Below are 17,075 nucleotides of genomic sequence, written 5' to 3'. Positions count from 1 at the left end.
GATTCTTGAGTATTGCTCATCAGTATGGGACCCTTACCAGGTTGGATTAATAGAAGAGATAGACATGATCCAGCGAAAAGCAGCGCGATTCGTCATGGGGACATTTAGTCAGCGCGAGAGCGTTACGGAGATGCTGAACAAGCTCCAGTGGCGGACACTTCAAGAAAGGCGTTACGCAATACGGAGAGGTTTATTATCGAAATTACGAGAGAGCACATTCCGGGAAGAGATGGGCAACATATTACTACCGCCCACATATATCTCGCGTAATGATCACAACGAAAAGATCCGAGAAATTAGAGCAAATACGGAGACTTACAAGCAGTCGTTCTTCCCACGCACAATTCGTGAATGGAACAGGGAAGGGGGGATCAGATAGTAGTACAATAAGTACCCTCCGCCACACACCGTAAGGTGGCTCGCGGAGTATAGATGTAGATAGATGTAGATGAACAGATGAAATAAGGAGCTACCAACAGTGTCTCCTCAACGACCCTCCAGGGAACATAGTTACTGATGAGCCTCCGCAATAGGCGCCTGGTTCATGCACACAATATTGTTATAGGATGTCAAATCAAACACCTTTCAGTCGTCTAGTTTCCAAACTTATTTTATTCGGCTAGCAGTTTCGGTTATTTACTATTCAATCTTCAGGCCCCAGAACCAACTACACGTCGGCCAGCGGCCTGAAGATCGCGCAGTAAATCGCCGAAACTGGTAGCCGAATAAAATAAGCTTTGAAACTAGACTGCTGAAAGGTATTTGATGTGACATCCTGTATCGAACAGCCGAGTCCTGCAACCATCTCTGAAAAGATGGACATACAGAGACAATATAGTTTCAACTTTAAGCGGTGTCCATTGTCGTTCATGGCCTTTCGACAAAGAATTGACACAAAAGTTTCGTTTGCCTGGGACCAGAATAGCGACTATTGCGGCCGCGCTCTGCGGACGCCCTTTGGAGCTTCAGGCACGGTGCTACTCTGCTTGGATGTCGCACAATTTGTATTGAGACTGTGTTGGTAAAGTCTTTTAGTTCACTTGTTTTCGCCTGCTGTGAACTACTGAAAAGGCCACCATGTTTCCCAAGAAGCTGACTCTAAGATTTGGATTTGACAAAGTAACTCATAATGTTCCGCCAAGTTCACTGGTGATCCACACACGGATTGTTGATGTTATTGGAATTACTTCGGATCAGACGAACACTGTTTGTTACGACTTGGAGCAATATCGTTTTTTGTGAAACTTCTTTCCCCGTTGGTGCTAGAAGAGATTCTACAGAAATTTGAGGGCAAGCTGAAATCCAGCCATCGCGACAATTCGGTGAGTACAGCGTCTATTTCAAATGCTGATGTTAATTATAAACAAATTATAGTATTTAATTTGTCCCCTGAGAGAGGAAACTGCTGCTTAAAAGACGTATTATATAAGTACTGAGACATCACGCCAAATCGTAGTGAAAGATTGTAGCGCCAGCATAGATTGCAATGCCTTAATAGTGTTCGGTATGTCGATATGGGCCGGCCGGAGTGGCCGAGCGGTTCTAGGCGCTACAGTCTGGACCCACGCGACCTCTACGGTCGCGGGTTCGAATCCTGCCTCGGGCATGGATGTCTGTGATGTCCTTAGTTAGGATTAAGTAGTTCTAAGTTCTAGGGGACTGATGACCTCAGAAGTTAAGTCCCATAGTGCTCAGAGCCATTTTCTGTCGATATGCGTGTCAAACAAAATATTCCAACTCAAGTTTCGGTTTGTGGTTACAAGGCGCACGTTATTTACAAAGGATAGACATTGACTTGCCACATACCTAATGAAAGTGGGTATCATTGGAAAAACTGTACAATAAAGGTGCTTGTAGTGCAGAAAAATTTGCAACAGCATTAACAAAAATGGTTCAAATGGCTTGAGCACTATGGCACTTAACTGCTGAGGTCATCAGTCCCCTAGAACTTAGAACTACTTAAACCTAACTAACCTAAGGACATCACACACATCCATGCCCGAGGCAGGATTCGAACCTGCGACCGGAGTGGTCACGCGGTTCCGGACTGAATCGCCTAGAACCGCTCGGCCACACTGGCCGGCTAGGATTAACACTGGCTGATCTTGTGACCGAAAATCAGATGACGGTTGGTGAAGGTTCCAGCACTACGCCGCGCGGGATTAGCCGAGCGGTCTAGGCACTGCAGTCATGTACTATGTGGCTTCTCCCGGCGGAGGTTCGAGTCCTCTCTCGGGCAAGGGTGTGTGTGTTTGTTCTTAGGATAATTTAGGCTAAGTAGTGTCTAAGCTTAGAGACTAATGACTTTAGCAGTTAAGTCCCATAAGATTTCACACACATTTGAACATTTTTCCAGCGTTACAGGAAATGTACAGAGACCACAAAATACTCTTAAAGTATTTCCACCTTTACTTAGGAGAGACACTGTAGACAATGCGGTTGCGAAAAGTAGTACCGTCACTAACAAGAGACGTCGAACTTATGACGGCAGTAGTACAGATGAAATCAACCTGTCGCTGAATGCTGTTGTTAACACCCAGGAGACAAAACTATAATATCAGACAATGTTGTTAGCATAGATTCAAATTCTGAGTTAAGTGTATCAGTGGACAAATTGAGTAGGCTACCGTCAACCGAACAGGTAGGAGTGACGTCACAACCTCATTCTGCAGTCCAGTACCTGACAGTAGCGGGCAATGCGCGTGCCCGTTTGAAGCCACAACCCTGCGCTGCAGTAAGGGCGTGTCGGGAAATGCAAACAGACTCACCCGCGGATGCTGCTGTAAGCAAACATGACGAGGTATCGAGCGATTGTCAACAACAGGCGACGTCACTGCCCAACCCACCAACCCCCCCCCCCAGCCAACAAGCGGAGTTTTACAGCGATAACAAACAAACAGCAAACGAGTGTGACTGCAGAAGTGACCGGACATGGGAAGAGCAGACATTAGGTGAAGGCCAGTGTCACTGCAATATGCAAGGAAAGTAAAAAAGAACGGTTCAAATGCAAACCCGTCAGATTCCCAGGAAGGATCCCACATGAAATGATGACTAAAAAAAAAAAATCACTCTCTAGTGTTACAGTCATATACGATTACCACGTTGAACATTAACAGGATACAGTCCGATGTAAAAATAGCTGCTCTGAAACATTTTCTATATAAGTCAGGACCGACGTTGCTCTACTACAGAAAGTGGTGTCCCCGCAACTAAATATTTCCAGTTATGTTGGTTCTCACAATATATCCATTGAATGAAGCGTTGGGACGCTCATTTTAGATAGAGAAGGCATACCCGCACATAACGTTGATAAATTAGAATCGGGGCGAAGTACTGGAATAAATATGGCAGTAGTTGCTATTGTCAGTTTACATGCACCTTCTGGTAGCACTAAAAGAGGTGCAAAAGCTACATTCTTTAAAGAAAGCGTAATTTATTTACTGAGAAAAAACCCTCTACAACATATAATAGGGAAATATTTTAACTGTATATTGAACCGAAAGGATAAAATTCTCATCTTCAGTTACTCAACTGACTTGAGAGGCCTTGTTGCCGACTTAAAACTAAGAGATGTGTGGGAAATAAAATATCCAACAAATGTGAACTTCACTCATTTTGGGCCGGCCGGTGTGGCCGTGCGGTTCTAGGCGCTTCAGTCTGGAACCGCGTGACCGCTACGGTCGCAGGTTCGAATCCTGCCTCGGGCATAGATGTGTGTGATGTCCTTGGGTTAGTAAGGTTTAAGTAGTTCTAAGTTCTGGGGGACTGATGACCACAGATGTTAAGTCCCTTAGTGCTCGACAGATGTTAAGTCCCATAGTGCTCAGAGCCATTTGAACCATTTTTTTCACTCATGTTGTTGCGAACTCCTGTAGTAGGATTGACAGTATTTACGTATCGGAAAACTTAGCAGGCAAAGTGTTGAAAACAGAAACTGTTCCTGTTGGTTTTTCCGGTCACAGTGCGTTGTTAACCGGCGTAAATTTAACATCACAACTTACCGAAGTGTAAGAAGCCATTGAAATCTAACTATCTAACTAACTGCCCTTTCAAATCTATAAATGATATTGGACACTAACAGGAGACACATTCGGATTATGAGAAGAAGATTTAGAAGATGACCTAAACAGAGCTTGGGAAATGTGTCTCCGTTCGCTGAACAACTTTCCATGTGTGCTAGAATGGTGGACCCGGCTGGCGGGACCGATGTTTAATATTCTTTAGTATAGATAAGGCCAGAAAAAGGAAATAGACTGTAGAATTCTATTGTAGTGTGCTAATGGACTTCTATGATCAGACAGATGTAGTTCCTACAAGAATAAAAGACATCAAGAAAATAAAAGCAAAGATAATAAGTTTGAAACGTAAGGAACTGGAGGGACTTAAGATTAAATCCAAAGCAAAGTCGGTCATTGAAGATGAGACTGCTGTCTAGTACCAGCCCGTCAGACACAACAAGCATAGAAGAATTTTAATGGATGAACTTCAACTCGATGATGGTACCATAATCACGATCCAAAAGGGAATAATTAAAGAGATATCCATGTACTATGGAAGCATGTATGCACTGGGAAAAACAAACGAAGATGAAAATGATGAGCTCTTTGGCACACATCTTCCACGAATATCGCGAGATGACGATGAGAACATTTATTCGGACATCACGAAGCAGGATATATTGGAAATCTTGCGCAGCTCGTCCGCTAGGAAATCTGCAGGACCTGACGGACTGCCGTTTGAATTGTAGAAATGATTCTGGTCCCTAATAGGAGACAAATTCGGATTATAAAATTATAGCACGAGCAATTCATAATCGCTTTATACCATGCACCGCTGACATAATAGGCCAGCAGTAGACCTATGTTTTTAGAAGAATGATTTTAGAAACTACAGCTTTCAGCCGCGGTATCATTGTGCTAACACAGACAAGTAACATAAAATGTGGACTGGTTTTCATAGTCTTTCATAAGCATGTGATCAAATTAACCACAAATACCTGATAGAGACAATGTGCCGCATAGACTTCTGCCAAAACTATCGACATCATCGAGAACATAGAAATAGATGTAACTGCGCAAATATCTATTAACTATCAACTGACAAAATAAACTGAAATAAAAGAGGCTTTACCCAAGGAAGCCCCTTATCAATTCTTCTGTTCATTTTATCGCTGTAACCTTTCCTGAGACAGCTACAGCATAGAGTGGCAGGCATTGCCTTTCGAGGAATAAAGACCGTGGTAGGTCCTATGTGGACGATGCAGGCGTAATCATCAAAGACCACGCTGATGTGTTACAACTAGAGATGACACATGAAAAATATTGTTCAGCATCAGGTTTGAGGGTAAATGAAAACAAAATTAAATTTCTGAGTTTGCTAACTTGCTCATTTTGCTAGTGAACCATGTTACTGAACACGAGACTCTAGGAATAGCATTGACAATTTCTCTTTTAAAAATGATTGCAATAAATTGTCAGGAGGAGGCAAGAAAAATCAAGGGAGCTTTGACTGAAATTTGTCAACGTAGCATAGACCATTTCCAAAGAGTACTGCTTGTCAACACGTATATTTTGTCCAAGGTTTACTACGTAGCACAGGTTCTCCCCACCCCATCATTGTTGGCGAAAACGATCATGTCAACCTTAGCAATGTTCTTATGGAGAGGGAAACTGTTTCGAGTGCCTGTTAAGACGGCAATGTTGGATCCAAGCAATGGAGGAATGGGACTAACTGACATCTAGTCTAAGGCGATGGCGTTGTATGTCAAACTAACATTGAGCATAAAGTGTAACAATCCAGGATACATTATAGTAAAACTATAAGAGTTTGTCAGGCGGAGAAGTGCACAATCGCCGCCCAATAAACGAAAAACAAGTTTTATACTAAAAAATATTACGGAGTTTTATGCTGAACGAAGCTACCTCAGCAAAAAGCTTGTAAAGTCTAAAAACATTACAGCAAAGACGAACTTAGCAGAAAGAATGAACCACGAAAGGAAAACTAACATAGAAACTAAATATGCTGGAATAGCGTAGATTGAAGTCTGGAAAAACATCAGCAGTGATGTTCTTTCATCTGACGTGCGAACAGCTTGTTACGAGATAGTCAATAACATCATCAGCAGTAATTAGCGTCTCTTTGCCATCGGTTTAAATGACACTAACCCCTTGCAGTAAATGCAACGTTCTCGATACTGTGTCTCATCGGTAAACGTGTCGAGTTCAAATTTTCAACTGGAGGTGGATCAAGGAGAAAGTGGCTCAAATAACAAGAACTTCAGCAAACAATGTACCGACTAACGTTTTCTAGAGGCCAGAAGAAAGAAGAAAAATAACACAGTGTTTTGGTTAATGGGGAACTACATTTTTGACAGTATTGGGAATGATGGACGTTTTGAATGCAAAGTGCATATCGAAACTGAATTCGAAAAAGCATTTTCGTATCCGAACCACAATAAGAAATATGGTAACATATTCCAAATCGTCTTCAAGAGAATGAGTATAGATTAGGGACACGTGGATTCCTCGTTAGAAGGGGTTGAGTTGGGCCACGAAGATCTAGCAGTGCCGCAGACATGCCCGACTACTTCTGCGGCGGATTCCCGGCCCCAAGCTCCCTGACAAGTTACACGCGACAAGTAAATCAATAGTATAGCAGATACAAGAATATGACGGCTGACGTCTTGTATCTGTTACAAAAGAAGATCTTGAACTCCCTAAGGATACTGTTAGAGGATTGAAACTCGCAAAATTGTTAAGTCAGTAAAGGACTTCAGGATTCTGCTGTTTGGTACTGATCTTCTATCCACATAATTTACCCTGGAGGAGACTTAGGGGCATACATCAAGGATATATGATTGAGTCTCGGAATTGATGAAGAGGAACCTTAGGCTGCAGAAAAATGTACTGTGGATTCTGAACGCCCAATAGTTGAAGGTGACAGTGAAGATGCCTCTCGAATGGAGGACGTTGCTAAATTTGTGCTACTGTTAAAGAATTAGTATCGTTCCTCATTCTATGAACGCTGCAACTAATGACTGCAATAGCTGTCACCTTATTTATGTCATTTCATTGTGAGCTAGTCATTTCCGTTACTGTTTTAGTGGAATAATAATTTAAAAAATGCTGACTGGTGTTTCATCAGCGACGAAGGCTGGAATTAGCACGTCAGTGCTGCAACTGGAATTCCACGGAGTGGCGAAAGGTGGCCTCTTTAGATGAATCACGTTTCATGCTCCATCGGTCGTGAAACTTCTGAAAGCAAACAGCCTGAACACTCGTCGGAAGGGTCCAGGCCAGAAAAGGGAGCCCTATGATTTGGGGAATGTTCCAGTAGCATTTTCTGGATGTTCTCGTCTTTCTGCAAGACACGCTGGATCAACACAAGTATGCTTCTGTTCCTAGGGACCATGTCCCCCCCTACATGCAGTTTGTTTCTCCTCGGCACGAAGGCATCTACCAGCAGGATAATGCAACGTGTCACACAGCTCGCAGTTTACGTGCGTGGCTCGAAGTGTGTCAGGGTGAGTTTACCGTACTCCATTAACCACCAAACTCCCCGGAATTAAATTCAGTCGTGACTTTGTGGGACCATCTCGATCGGGCAGCTCCTCAAACGTGAAACCTAGCCCTTCCGGCCACTGCACTGGGGTTGACATGGCTCCATATGCCTGTCGCTACCTTTCAGAATCTCACTGACTTCCTTCCTGCACGCCCCGAAGCGGTCCGTGCTCCAAGATGTGGTTATTCAGGTTTTTTACAGGTGGTCAAATTAATATGACTGTATGGAGTAAATCGAGATTTGTACGTTACTATTTCCAAAGAGTGCATACTGACACGTATTTCATTGTCATATTTTTTAAGAAATTCACTTTAAGGACTCTATGACAGCGTTCAGTCGTAGTGCCCGCCAAGTGATGGCATGCCAGTCTCGCGGCAACACACCACCAAATGTTTTCTGTGAGTTGCAGATTTGGAGAACGTGCTGGTCAAGGCAGTAGCCAAACAGTCTCTGTAGGGAAGCAGTCCAGCATAGCATGGGCAACATGCGATCTTTTTTTATCTTGTTGAACGATACATCGCGGAAACCTGATACACACTATATGTGTAACGCCTGCTGTCCACACCACTGTCTATGCAATTCAGAGGTGGTCGCCATATGCTGGACTTTCATGATGATAAGAAATTCAATATGGCCACGATCGTTCTCCTCGGACCTTTCGTACACAAGCATGTCCACCGTAAAGCCATAAGCAAATCGGGCCTCGTCTGACAAGTCGCCGTGCTGTCGTTCGTGTGTTCAGTGTGTTCTTTGGTGGTGCCGCATCTAGGGAACTGGCATCAATGATGCCATGCTGAGCCCGTCTTACTCCAGATGCCGTGAAGCTGTTCGTGTAAATATTTGTCTCCTTGTAAGGATGACACTTTCCTGCCTCAAGGTATGTGACGTGGCAGCAAGGGCACTCACAGCCGAGTGAGCGGTATACCTAAATTCTTGGGCGTTAGTGTTTTGTAACCAATGAGATACTGCATGACGTATGATCCTCCCGCACACGTCGATCCTAGATTAGCTTTACAATAGTAAGATACCAACCAATGTGAGCGGAAGTATCACAAAATTGTAAAGGGCAGTCTTGATAGGCTGTAATCATGCCGCTGTCGAATTCAGGTATGTTGATAGACCTTTTTCATTATCACACAAGGCTTCTAATCAACAACCAACAGTCGAATGCGGTTTCAGAATGAGAAATATGCTGTATAATATATCTTTACGTACATAATGCGGGCTACTCCTATCCACTTTGTGTAGTGACGGTGAGATGTTAATCATTTTCATATGGAAGAAGGTAGTACGCTTCGTGCCATCTTCGTGGTCTTGCACTTGCGACCATGTTCGTATTGATACAGCCCCCCAAAGTCTTTAGAAATGGTCTGAATCGTCTGGGTGTGTCAGCAGCGTCGGGCGGTATCATTGGCGCCCTTTACGCCCCCGTTTTCTGTCGATTCTGAGCCTGCGGTGTGTGTGAAATCTTTTTCTCGGTTAACCATAAGAAAACCGCGTGATGTCAAACCTGGGTGTCACCATTCTGACCTCCATCACAGAGACGTCTAAAGAATGCGTGAAATGTAGGTAAGAGGGAATGTGAAACGTCCACGATGGCATTGAGCAGATTTGTAATGAATTCTTACGACAACGTGACATCTTTAACCAGCCTTACAGTTCACTTCAGCTTCCCAGCTGTGGTCTTTCTTCGCATTTGTCGACGTATTGCTGTTTGAAGCATTTTCGAACTAGACAGCGACGTCGCAGGCGCCACACCATTGCACAATTACAGAGGAAAGTTACCTTTGAGGCAAATTTCAAACCTGTACATCATAATGGGACTCAATTACGGAGTTTCGAGAAAGTGGTTCTGCAGTGGTGTTTTACAATGTAGTTTCTGAAGCAGGAGTTGTACTGAAAGAGGCCCCTTACTTAGATAAGTGAAAAATAATTGAAATGAATTCTGTACGTTTATAATAAGTAAAGTAAGTAACAGAATTTTTTAACCATGTGACGTACAAAGGTTTACCAGGGAAAGATGTAAATTTCTGATTGACAGAACGTAATAATAATATTAAAAAGGAAGAGGATTTCCAATGTTCTACAAAATTATATTTATTTGGTCATGAGCCGCCTTTCGGGTTCTTAGGATGTCGGCTGAAGATGAGCTAACAAGCCGAAAGCCGGTTCGTGACCAAATAAATATTATTTTGCATAACATTTCCTTTTCAATATTATTTAATTTCACTGAAAAAGTACTGTACCATGTGTCGTCAAATCCAAAATTGGAGATTGATACTCACCATGATGGTATCATTTGCTGTCAATACTGTGCCACCAAAACCTGTTACCTTATCTTTTCTTTTTGTTTTTCTGTACATCAATCAATATGCCTGTAACAACAGTCCCATGACTCTCACTCATTTCTTCACTGTCACACACTATTGCAGCGGAAGATAGGCTTTCATATTCAAATACAAACACTGAGAGACCCCAGAAAACATATTCCTGTTGATGATGGTCACTGAGTGCGAAGCTCTCAGATACTGCGAACAATTCGGAGAAAGTGGCGTGCTTCAGTGAAAGCTTAGCATAAAGGATGCATTGGTCCTACGCACTCCGCGACTTGGTATCCTTTGCATGAGGCTACGCAGCCGAGTGAGAAAGCCACATTTGCGGCTGTGCCTTTTAACAGAAGTAGTCTCGCTCACCTTCTGCTACTTTGGCCAATGTATTCGAAGTTTTTTTGGCCGTCCGGTCGCCCGCAGATAAGTGAACACCAAGTGCATAGGCCACTAGCCTGCAGACAAGTACATGTTTTTGTTGAAGGTGGAAAAATCCCCAGATCAGCACAGTTATGAAAACCAGTGGGTAGTTGCAGAGGTAGAGGAAGACATCATAACACTTGCATACAAACTTTTGCAATCGGTCTTCAGTGCATAGATAAAAATTGCGACCAGACAACGTGACAGCTTGTGGAGTTTGCTGGAGGAAACATGATCCCAAATGTGCTACTTAGCATTGGATGGACTGTCTACCTCTTCAGTTCGAAAACTGTTGTAATGCATCTGTCCACAGGGGACTATCCTTTGCAAGCCTCTTCATTTTGCAGCGCTGTTATTTGGAGCTTACTGTGGAAACTGGCAGCTCAGAAACTGTTTTCATGAGCTTTCATTTGAAGAAGCCGTAAGCAGCCAGTGGCCGCAACATTACTGGTATGCCTGCTGCCGCAACAGAGCTGTTTATTCATTACGAGGCGAGCCAGGCGGGGCGCTGTAATCCTGAAGACGCAGCAGATAGGTTGGGCGGTTTCTAAGCCATCGAGAAATGGACCTGTGATTTTGTACATGTCTGGGCGTAGCACATTGGAACATAAAATGACCTAATAACCAGTATAAATACCCGTCAGTTCCATCATTTCCACAGTACTTACTACGACGAGAGTACTATGCAAGGTGCTGGAAAGATTTGGGTCAATAAGCAGTCACCATCAGTTTGAGAAACGGACACCATCCGAGCATACCCTAGAACTAGGTCCTTCTCCTTGGACTTAGCACCTTTACAATGGAGATCAGGCATTAGGCTCACTTCAGCAACAGACAGGTTCCTGCCTTCGGAGAGGGGAGCTGGGAGGGGGCAGCAGATGCAGACTGGAGTGGTACAGCGTCTTGCCCTTCTACGCAGATGCGGACATCCTGGCGCCACGTACCTCTTTTCACAGGAGTGAATGCCATCCCCAGAGGCTTTCAACCCCTGCGAGAATTCCAGCATGCCGCTGGTGCTTACCACAAGCAACCACACTTTGCCTGACAGAGGTAACTGTTGCTGAGTGGGCTTTTAAGTGTCACCGTTCCTGGGTGCCGACGTCACTGCTGGTCTTCTGGCTGATAACTGGCCACATCAGTTCTCCACGGGTCGTCCGCATCAACGGCTAAAGGAGGCTTGGCCGCCAGATCACAGCATTATGAGTGTAGCAGCATGAATCTCAATGAAGTGTTCGACTTTCTGATACTGTTTCCTTGAGCTATTAATGACCTGGACCAACGCCACGACCTACCATCTGCTCTTCATCCTCGGCCACTACAGCATGTGGCAGAAGAATCAATCTACAAACAGCGCGCTGTCACAACCACAGCTCGCAGTCTTATTGCAGAGTGGGGTGAGTTAACGAACTGTTTGTTTCTACTACCGTGTGCAGAGGATATTGGATCAAGGCGAACTGTTGTCGAAATTTAAAGGTCACAGCAGTGGAGTCGTTAGAGTCGGTTGATGTACCACAATTTTGTAACTATCTGTAAGAGGTTTCCAATGTAACTTCCTGGGCTCAGTGCACCATGTCCTGAGCCAGTGGCATTAGTGTGTCACTGATTGGGCCATATGGCTAGGCAGGGCACTGAGACAAGATGGCCCATGATGAGACAAAGGATTTAAGTTAATGTAATTATGGCAATGTGAGCTGTGACTGATACCGTGCTATACTTAACTGTGCACTAGTGATAATGAGTGAGTCTGGTACACAGAGTAATTCCCAGCAGAAGTCGTTGTAGTCTTCAAATGATACTGTAGCGCAGTCGTGAGTGGATAATACGGAATCACGTGCACAACTTGCGTGGTAAAGATAAACAGTTAGCATTAATCGAACAGCGTAGTCCTCAGATAGACCCAGCCATTAACAATTTAATCAGTATCTTCCCAGGCAAGTCTACTGAGGATGTAATGTCTTTCTTGGATGACCTGAAATCGTCGCTGGAGATTGGAGTTTGGTCAGATGATCAGTTATTGCAACTAGCAACATTAGGGTTGTTAGGGGAGGCGAAAACGTTTGTCAGGTGTATGAAGGGGTTGAGAAACATGCAGATATTTAATCATTTGAAATGGGCCGCCCGATACGATGTAAGAAACCAAATACGGCGAGATTTTTCCACGAACAGTTAAGTGGCTTAAGAAAGAAGTACAGTATAACAGTAGGAAGTTTTGTGGGTAGAATACAGAAAAATAATGTGCAAATGTACGAGATGAGACACTTTTCTGAGGGGTTCTTCACCTGAAGAATTCAGACAGGTATCCTGAAAGATTTGTACGCTCCTGTTAGTTTTTCTATAAAGACAGAAAAGATCGACATCTAGCGACAAGGGTTCATAATAAGCAGCGGATGTTTTCCACCAACGTAAGACGCTTCAGGTCTGGACCGTTGGGGTATGTTCAGAGGCAGTGGTGGCTGTCTCAGAGGGGTAAATCTGATGTGGCTGGACACGAACCATGAGACTGTAAAAGTAGTGGTAAAAATAGACAAGTGTGAAGCAGACTGGCACTGAACGCCAAAGGGTAGCCCAGGTCCATCGGCGGCATTCCCATTAAATTTTGATATTGCAGATCTGTACACAGAGGTGGAATGTGGTATAGAGGAAAATGAAGGAGACATAAAGTGCAAGCTCTTTTTCATGTAGCGGCACATATGTCAGTTTGGTCTGCGTGAAAAAGTAATCACGGATCAAAAGGACACGTTTCATGTCAAATTTGGTGAAACAACTATGTTGTTTGCTAAGGGTTTGGAAATTAAGAAACAGTTTGCTGCATCCACAAACTAATGATAAACCAGAGCAAGAGTGCGTCGTTCTATTGGTAGGAAACTGAGGTACCAAGTGAACTCTGGTCGCAGTGATTGGTATTTGTATTTGTCAATTCGTCATTTGTTATAGCAGGATGGAACTCGAGGTTTCCACTAGTATTGGGCCATCCCCTTACGAGGTGATGTATGGGAGGAAGAGGCCTTTGCCGTTTGATACGGTCAGACTCGACATTAGAAAGAATGGTAAGTCAGTTCGAAATTCTACCAAGAGAAATTTCGCAAGAAGTATGGAGACGAGTGGAAGGAGCAAACACCAAGGCCCCAGAACGCCAAGAGATACTAGGAGAATTGACATAGAAATTATTGCAATACAGGATAGGACAATGGGTGATTGGGTGATGCTCTGAAGCCCGTATACCCCAAAGGGTAAAACGAGAAAAGTTTATTACGAGGTAACAGGTGCTGCACCAAGTAACGGAGAAAATATCATCAGCTAATGTCAAGCTTCAGGTGCTATCTAGATTGTTAATGTTGGATGCCTACAACGATTTCAAGGCCTTCCAGACATCCACCACATAGAAGAAAATGAAATGATGTGAGGAAAATGGTGCTATGTGGCTGTCGGAAGGCAGCATTTTGTTGTAAAATGTGTAGGGAATAAGTTCTTCTGTGTGCCACAGTTGTTATAGTTTCATGTCGAGGTTTTATTATCAACGCGCTTTAGAAAGTTATGTCAGGCGACAAAAGACCCTTCCGAAACAGGAAGAGAGAGTAATTGCAGCTCCCTGTTCCCAGTTTACCGTGTGTCAGGAATGAGGATGAAGGGAATCCTAGTCGTAGCAGTGATTCACCTCTTCATCGAGAGTGGATCACAAATCGTTTACGGGTACAAAGAGGGGTAGTGGTAAGCAAAAGCTCCTTGTGTGTGCGAATACTGCAAAACAGATAGCAATTATTGATATGTTTTCTATTATTTAAGATGCTGTAAAATAGAAATGAAAAGGTGTGGGGCCCATAAGTGATTTTTGAGAGGTGATTAACAACACAAGGTGAGGTGCCTTTGGAATGTGACCTTCGAGAGGCAGTGAGCTGTTGTATATTATGTTAAATGATTTCAAAAGAAACTAATTTACTATTAATTAGTGGAAACGGAATGTAATATCTCTATTACTCGTAAATGAAGAATTCGGAACAGATATTGAGCATAGATGAAGTAGGAGCCACAGGGCTAAAGCTGTAGCGTATATTCGCTGCCTCTGAAACTTGTGATAGAAGCTGCCTAGTAATTACAAAGAAAACCCTAAATACTGTTTATTGTTGTCCAAGGATGCTGAGTATTTTTGCAGAGCCGTCTAGGGTAGAGAGCTCGGGAAGGAGGGGTCCCCCGAAAGAGGGAGGCGTTATGTGTAATCACTATTTTTTGGGCTTCACTATGATAAATGGCAGCCACGGTAATTGAAAACATCGTAAGCACCATGTGGGTGCCAAGGCGTCGAAGTGACTAATGCAGCAATAGTGCTGTTTACACAACGCGAGGCGAGCCAGATCGAGCACTGGAATCACAATGATGCAGAGGAAAGATTGGGCTCTTGAAAAACAAACCAGGTGGTCTCTTCATTTCTGCCCAGGGATATGTTATTCTATAAATCCTAGAAGCAGTACATCGGCACAACAAAAGAGCTTCTTACCAGTTCAAATTCGTGTCAATTCTAGGAAAGGTCTTCGCAGTCTGCCAGCATCAACTACGAGAGAACTACACCACAGTGGTGTGGGCCAGCAAGTTCCACTACGAGTTTGAGTCTTCTGGCAGTGTGTCTTCCTCCCTGGGCTCCGCGCCTTTCTACCAGTGACCCAAATCCAGCCACACTTCAGCAGCCAGACTTCTGTACTGGCAGTAGCAGATAGTGACTGTGGTGGCACATCCGATCGCCCTCCTAACACTGGGGCGGATGTCCTGGTCCCACACGCCTTTGCTCGCAGGGGGGAGTTTCATTCTTACAGGATATTATCCCCTGCAAGAATTACAGCAGGGTTCCGCGGCTGTGGCACCAACCACGCCATCCTGTGTCTAACTGGGGTGAACGCCACTGGCCACTGAACACGCTCCTGGGCGTCAGCATTCCTTGGTGCCGCTGTCAAAGGCGGCCTTCTGCTGAACAGCTGGACACAGAAAGCACCCCACAGGCCGTTCATGTCAGACGCTAAAGGTGGCGTGGCCGCCGCTTTGCAGACCTACGAGTGTAGCAGCATGAACCTCAATGAAGTGTTTGACTTTCTGATTTTGTTTTCATGAGTTACCGAACGCCCTGCACCCTCACCACGACCCTCCGCAGCACATAAGGTCACTACATTTTCTATACACCGACGGCAAAATTCTTGAACTTTGTAGTCAAGCCTCAGACTTCCTAGGCAACTTTTTCAATCACCTTCATACACTGCTACGAATTAGCGATTCCTTGATCCCACAAAATGTGTCCTGTCAACCATACTCTACTTACACTCAAGTGTTTCTGTAAATTTCTTTGTTCCTGAATTTTATTCACTAGCTATTCAAAGGTTATGTTAACAACACATTTCAACTTCAGAATTCTCCTGCCAGCACCACTGCTTCCTTTCTCATTTTGTCTGAGCAGGTTATTATCCACCTTTCATCCACACCTAAATTTGTATTCGATGTTAGAATATCTCTCGTTGTTATTGCCAGTGTACATTTTACGTCCTCTCCACTTTGACTATAGTACACTACTGGCCATTAAAATTGCTACACCACGAAGATGACGTGCTACACACGCGAAATTTAACCGACAGGAAGAAGATGCTGTGATATGCAAATGATTAGCTTTTTCGACCATTCACACAAGGTTGGCGCCGGTGGTGACACCTACAACGTGCTGACATGATGAAAGTTTCCAACCGATTACTCATACACAAACAGCAGTTGACCAGCGTTGCCTGCTGAAACGTTGTTGTGATGCCTCGTCTAAGGAGGAGATCGGACTGTAGCCTAACGCGATTGCGGTTTATCGTAATCGCGACATTGCTGCTCGAGTTCGTCGAAATCCAATGACTGTTAGCGGAATATGGAATCGGTGGGTTCAGGAGGGTAATAAGGAACGCCGAGCTGGATCCCAACGGCCTCGTATCACTAGCAGTCGAAATGACAGGCATCTTATCCGCATGGTTGTAACGGTTCGTGCAACCACGTCTCGATCCCCGAGTAAACAGATGGGGACGTTTGCAAGACAACAACCATCTGCACCAACAGTTCGACGACGTTTGCAGCAGCATGGACTATCAGCTCGGAGACCGTGGCTGCGGTTACCATTCACGCTGCATCACAGACAGGAGAGCCTCCGATGGTGTACTCAACGACGAACCTGGGTGCACGAATTGCAAAACGCCATTTTTTCGGATGAATCCAGGTTCTGTTTATAGCATCATGATGGTAGCATCTGTGTTTGATGACATCGCGGTGAACGCACATTGGAAGCGTGTATTCGTCATCGCCATACTGGCGTATCACCCGGCGTGATGGTATGGGGTGCCATAAGTTAGAATTCTCGGTCACCTCTTGTTCGCATTGACGACACTCTAAACAGTGGACGCTACATTTCAGATGTGCTACGACCCGTGGCCCTACCCTTCATTCGATCCCTGCGAAACTCTACATTTCAGCAGGATAATCCACGACCGCATGTTGCAGGTTCTGTACGGGCCTTTCTGGATACAGAAATTGTTCGACTGCTGCTATGGCCAGCACATCCTCCAGATCTCTCACCAATTGAAAACGTTTGGTCAACGGTGGCCGAGCAACTGGCTCGTCACAATAGGCCAGTCACTACTCTTGATGAACTGTGGTATCGTGTTGAAGCTGCATGGGCAGTTGAACCTGTACACGATATCCAGGCTCTGTTTGACCCAATGCCCAGGCGCATCAATACCGTTAGTACGGCCAGATGTGGTT

At 44.4% G+C, this 17,075-nt stretch overlaps 1 protein-coding gene across 1 annotated transcript in view; it reads right to left on the bottom strand.

The window, feature by feature from the left end:
* Window positions 1–17,075, bottom strand: part of LOC126474381 (octopamine receptor Oamb-like) — a 524,955-nt gene that overhangs the window by 203,264 nt on the left and 304,616 nt on the right. Inside the window, exon 6 of the mRNA XM_050101849.1 lies at window positions 10,254–10,342. Coding sequence (XP_049957806.1) covers window positions 10,254–10,342 — 89 coding nt within the window. The remainder of the gene's footprint in view (window positions 1–10,253; window positions 10,343–17,075) is intronic.

The sequence above is a fragment of the Schistocerca serialis genome, chromosome 4 (assembly GCF_023864345.2).
Source record: "Schistocerca serialis cubense isolate TAMUIC-IGC-003099 chromosome 4, iqSchSeri2.2, whole genome shotgun sequence".
In the NCBI taxonomy this organism is placed as follows: Eukaryota; Metazoa; Arthropoda; class Insecta; order Orthoptera; family Acrididae; genus Schistocerca; species Schistocerca serialis.
Note: the sequence above shows the minus strand (reverse complement) of the source record. Positions and strands in the feature narration are given on the sequence as shown.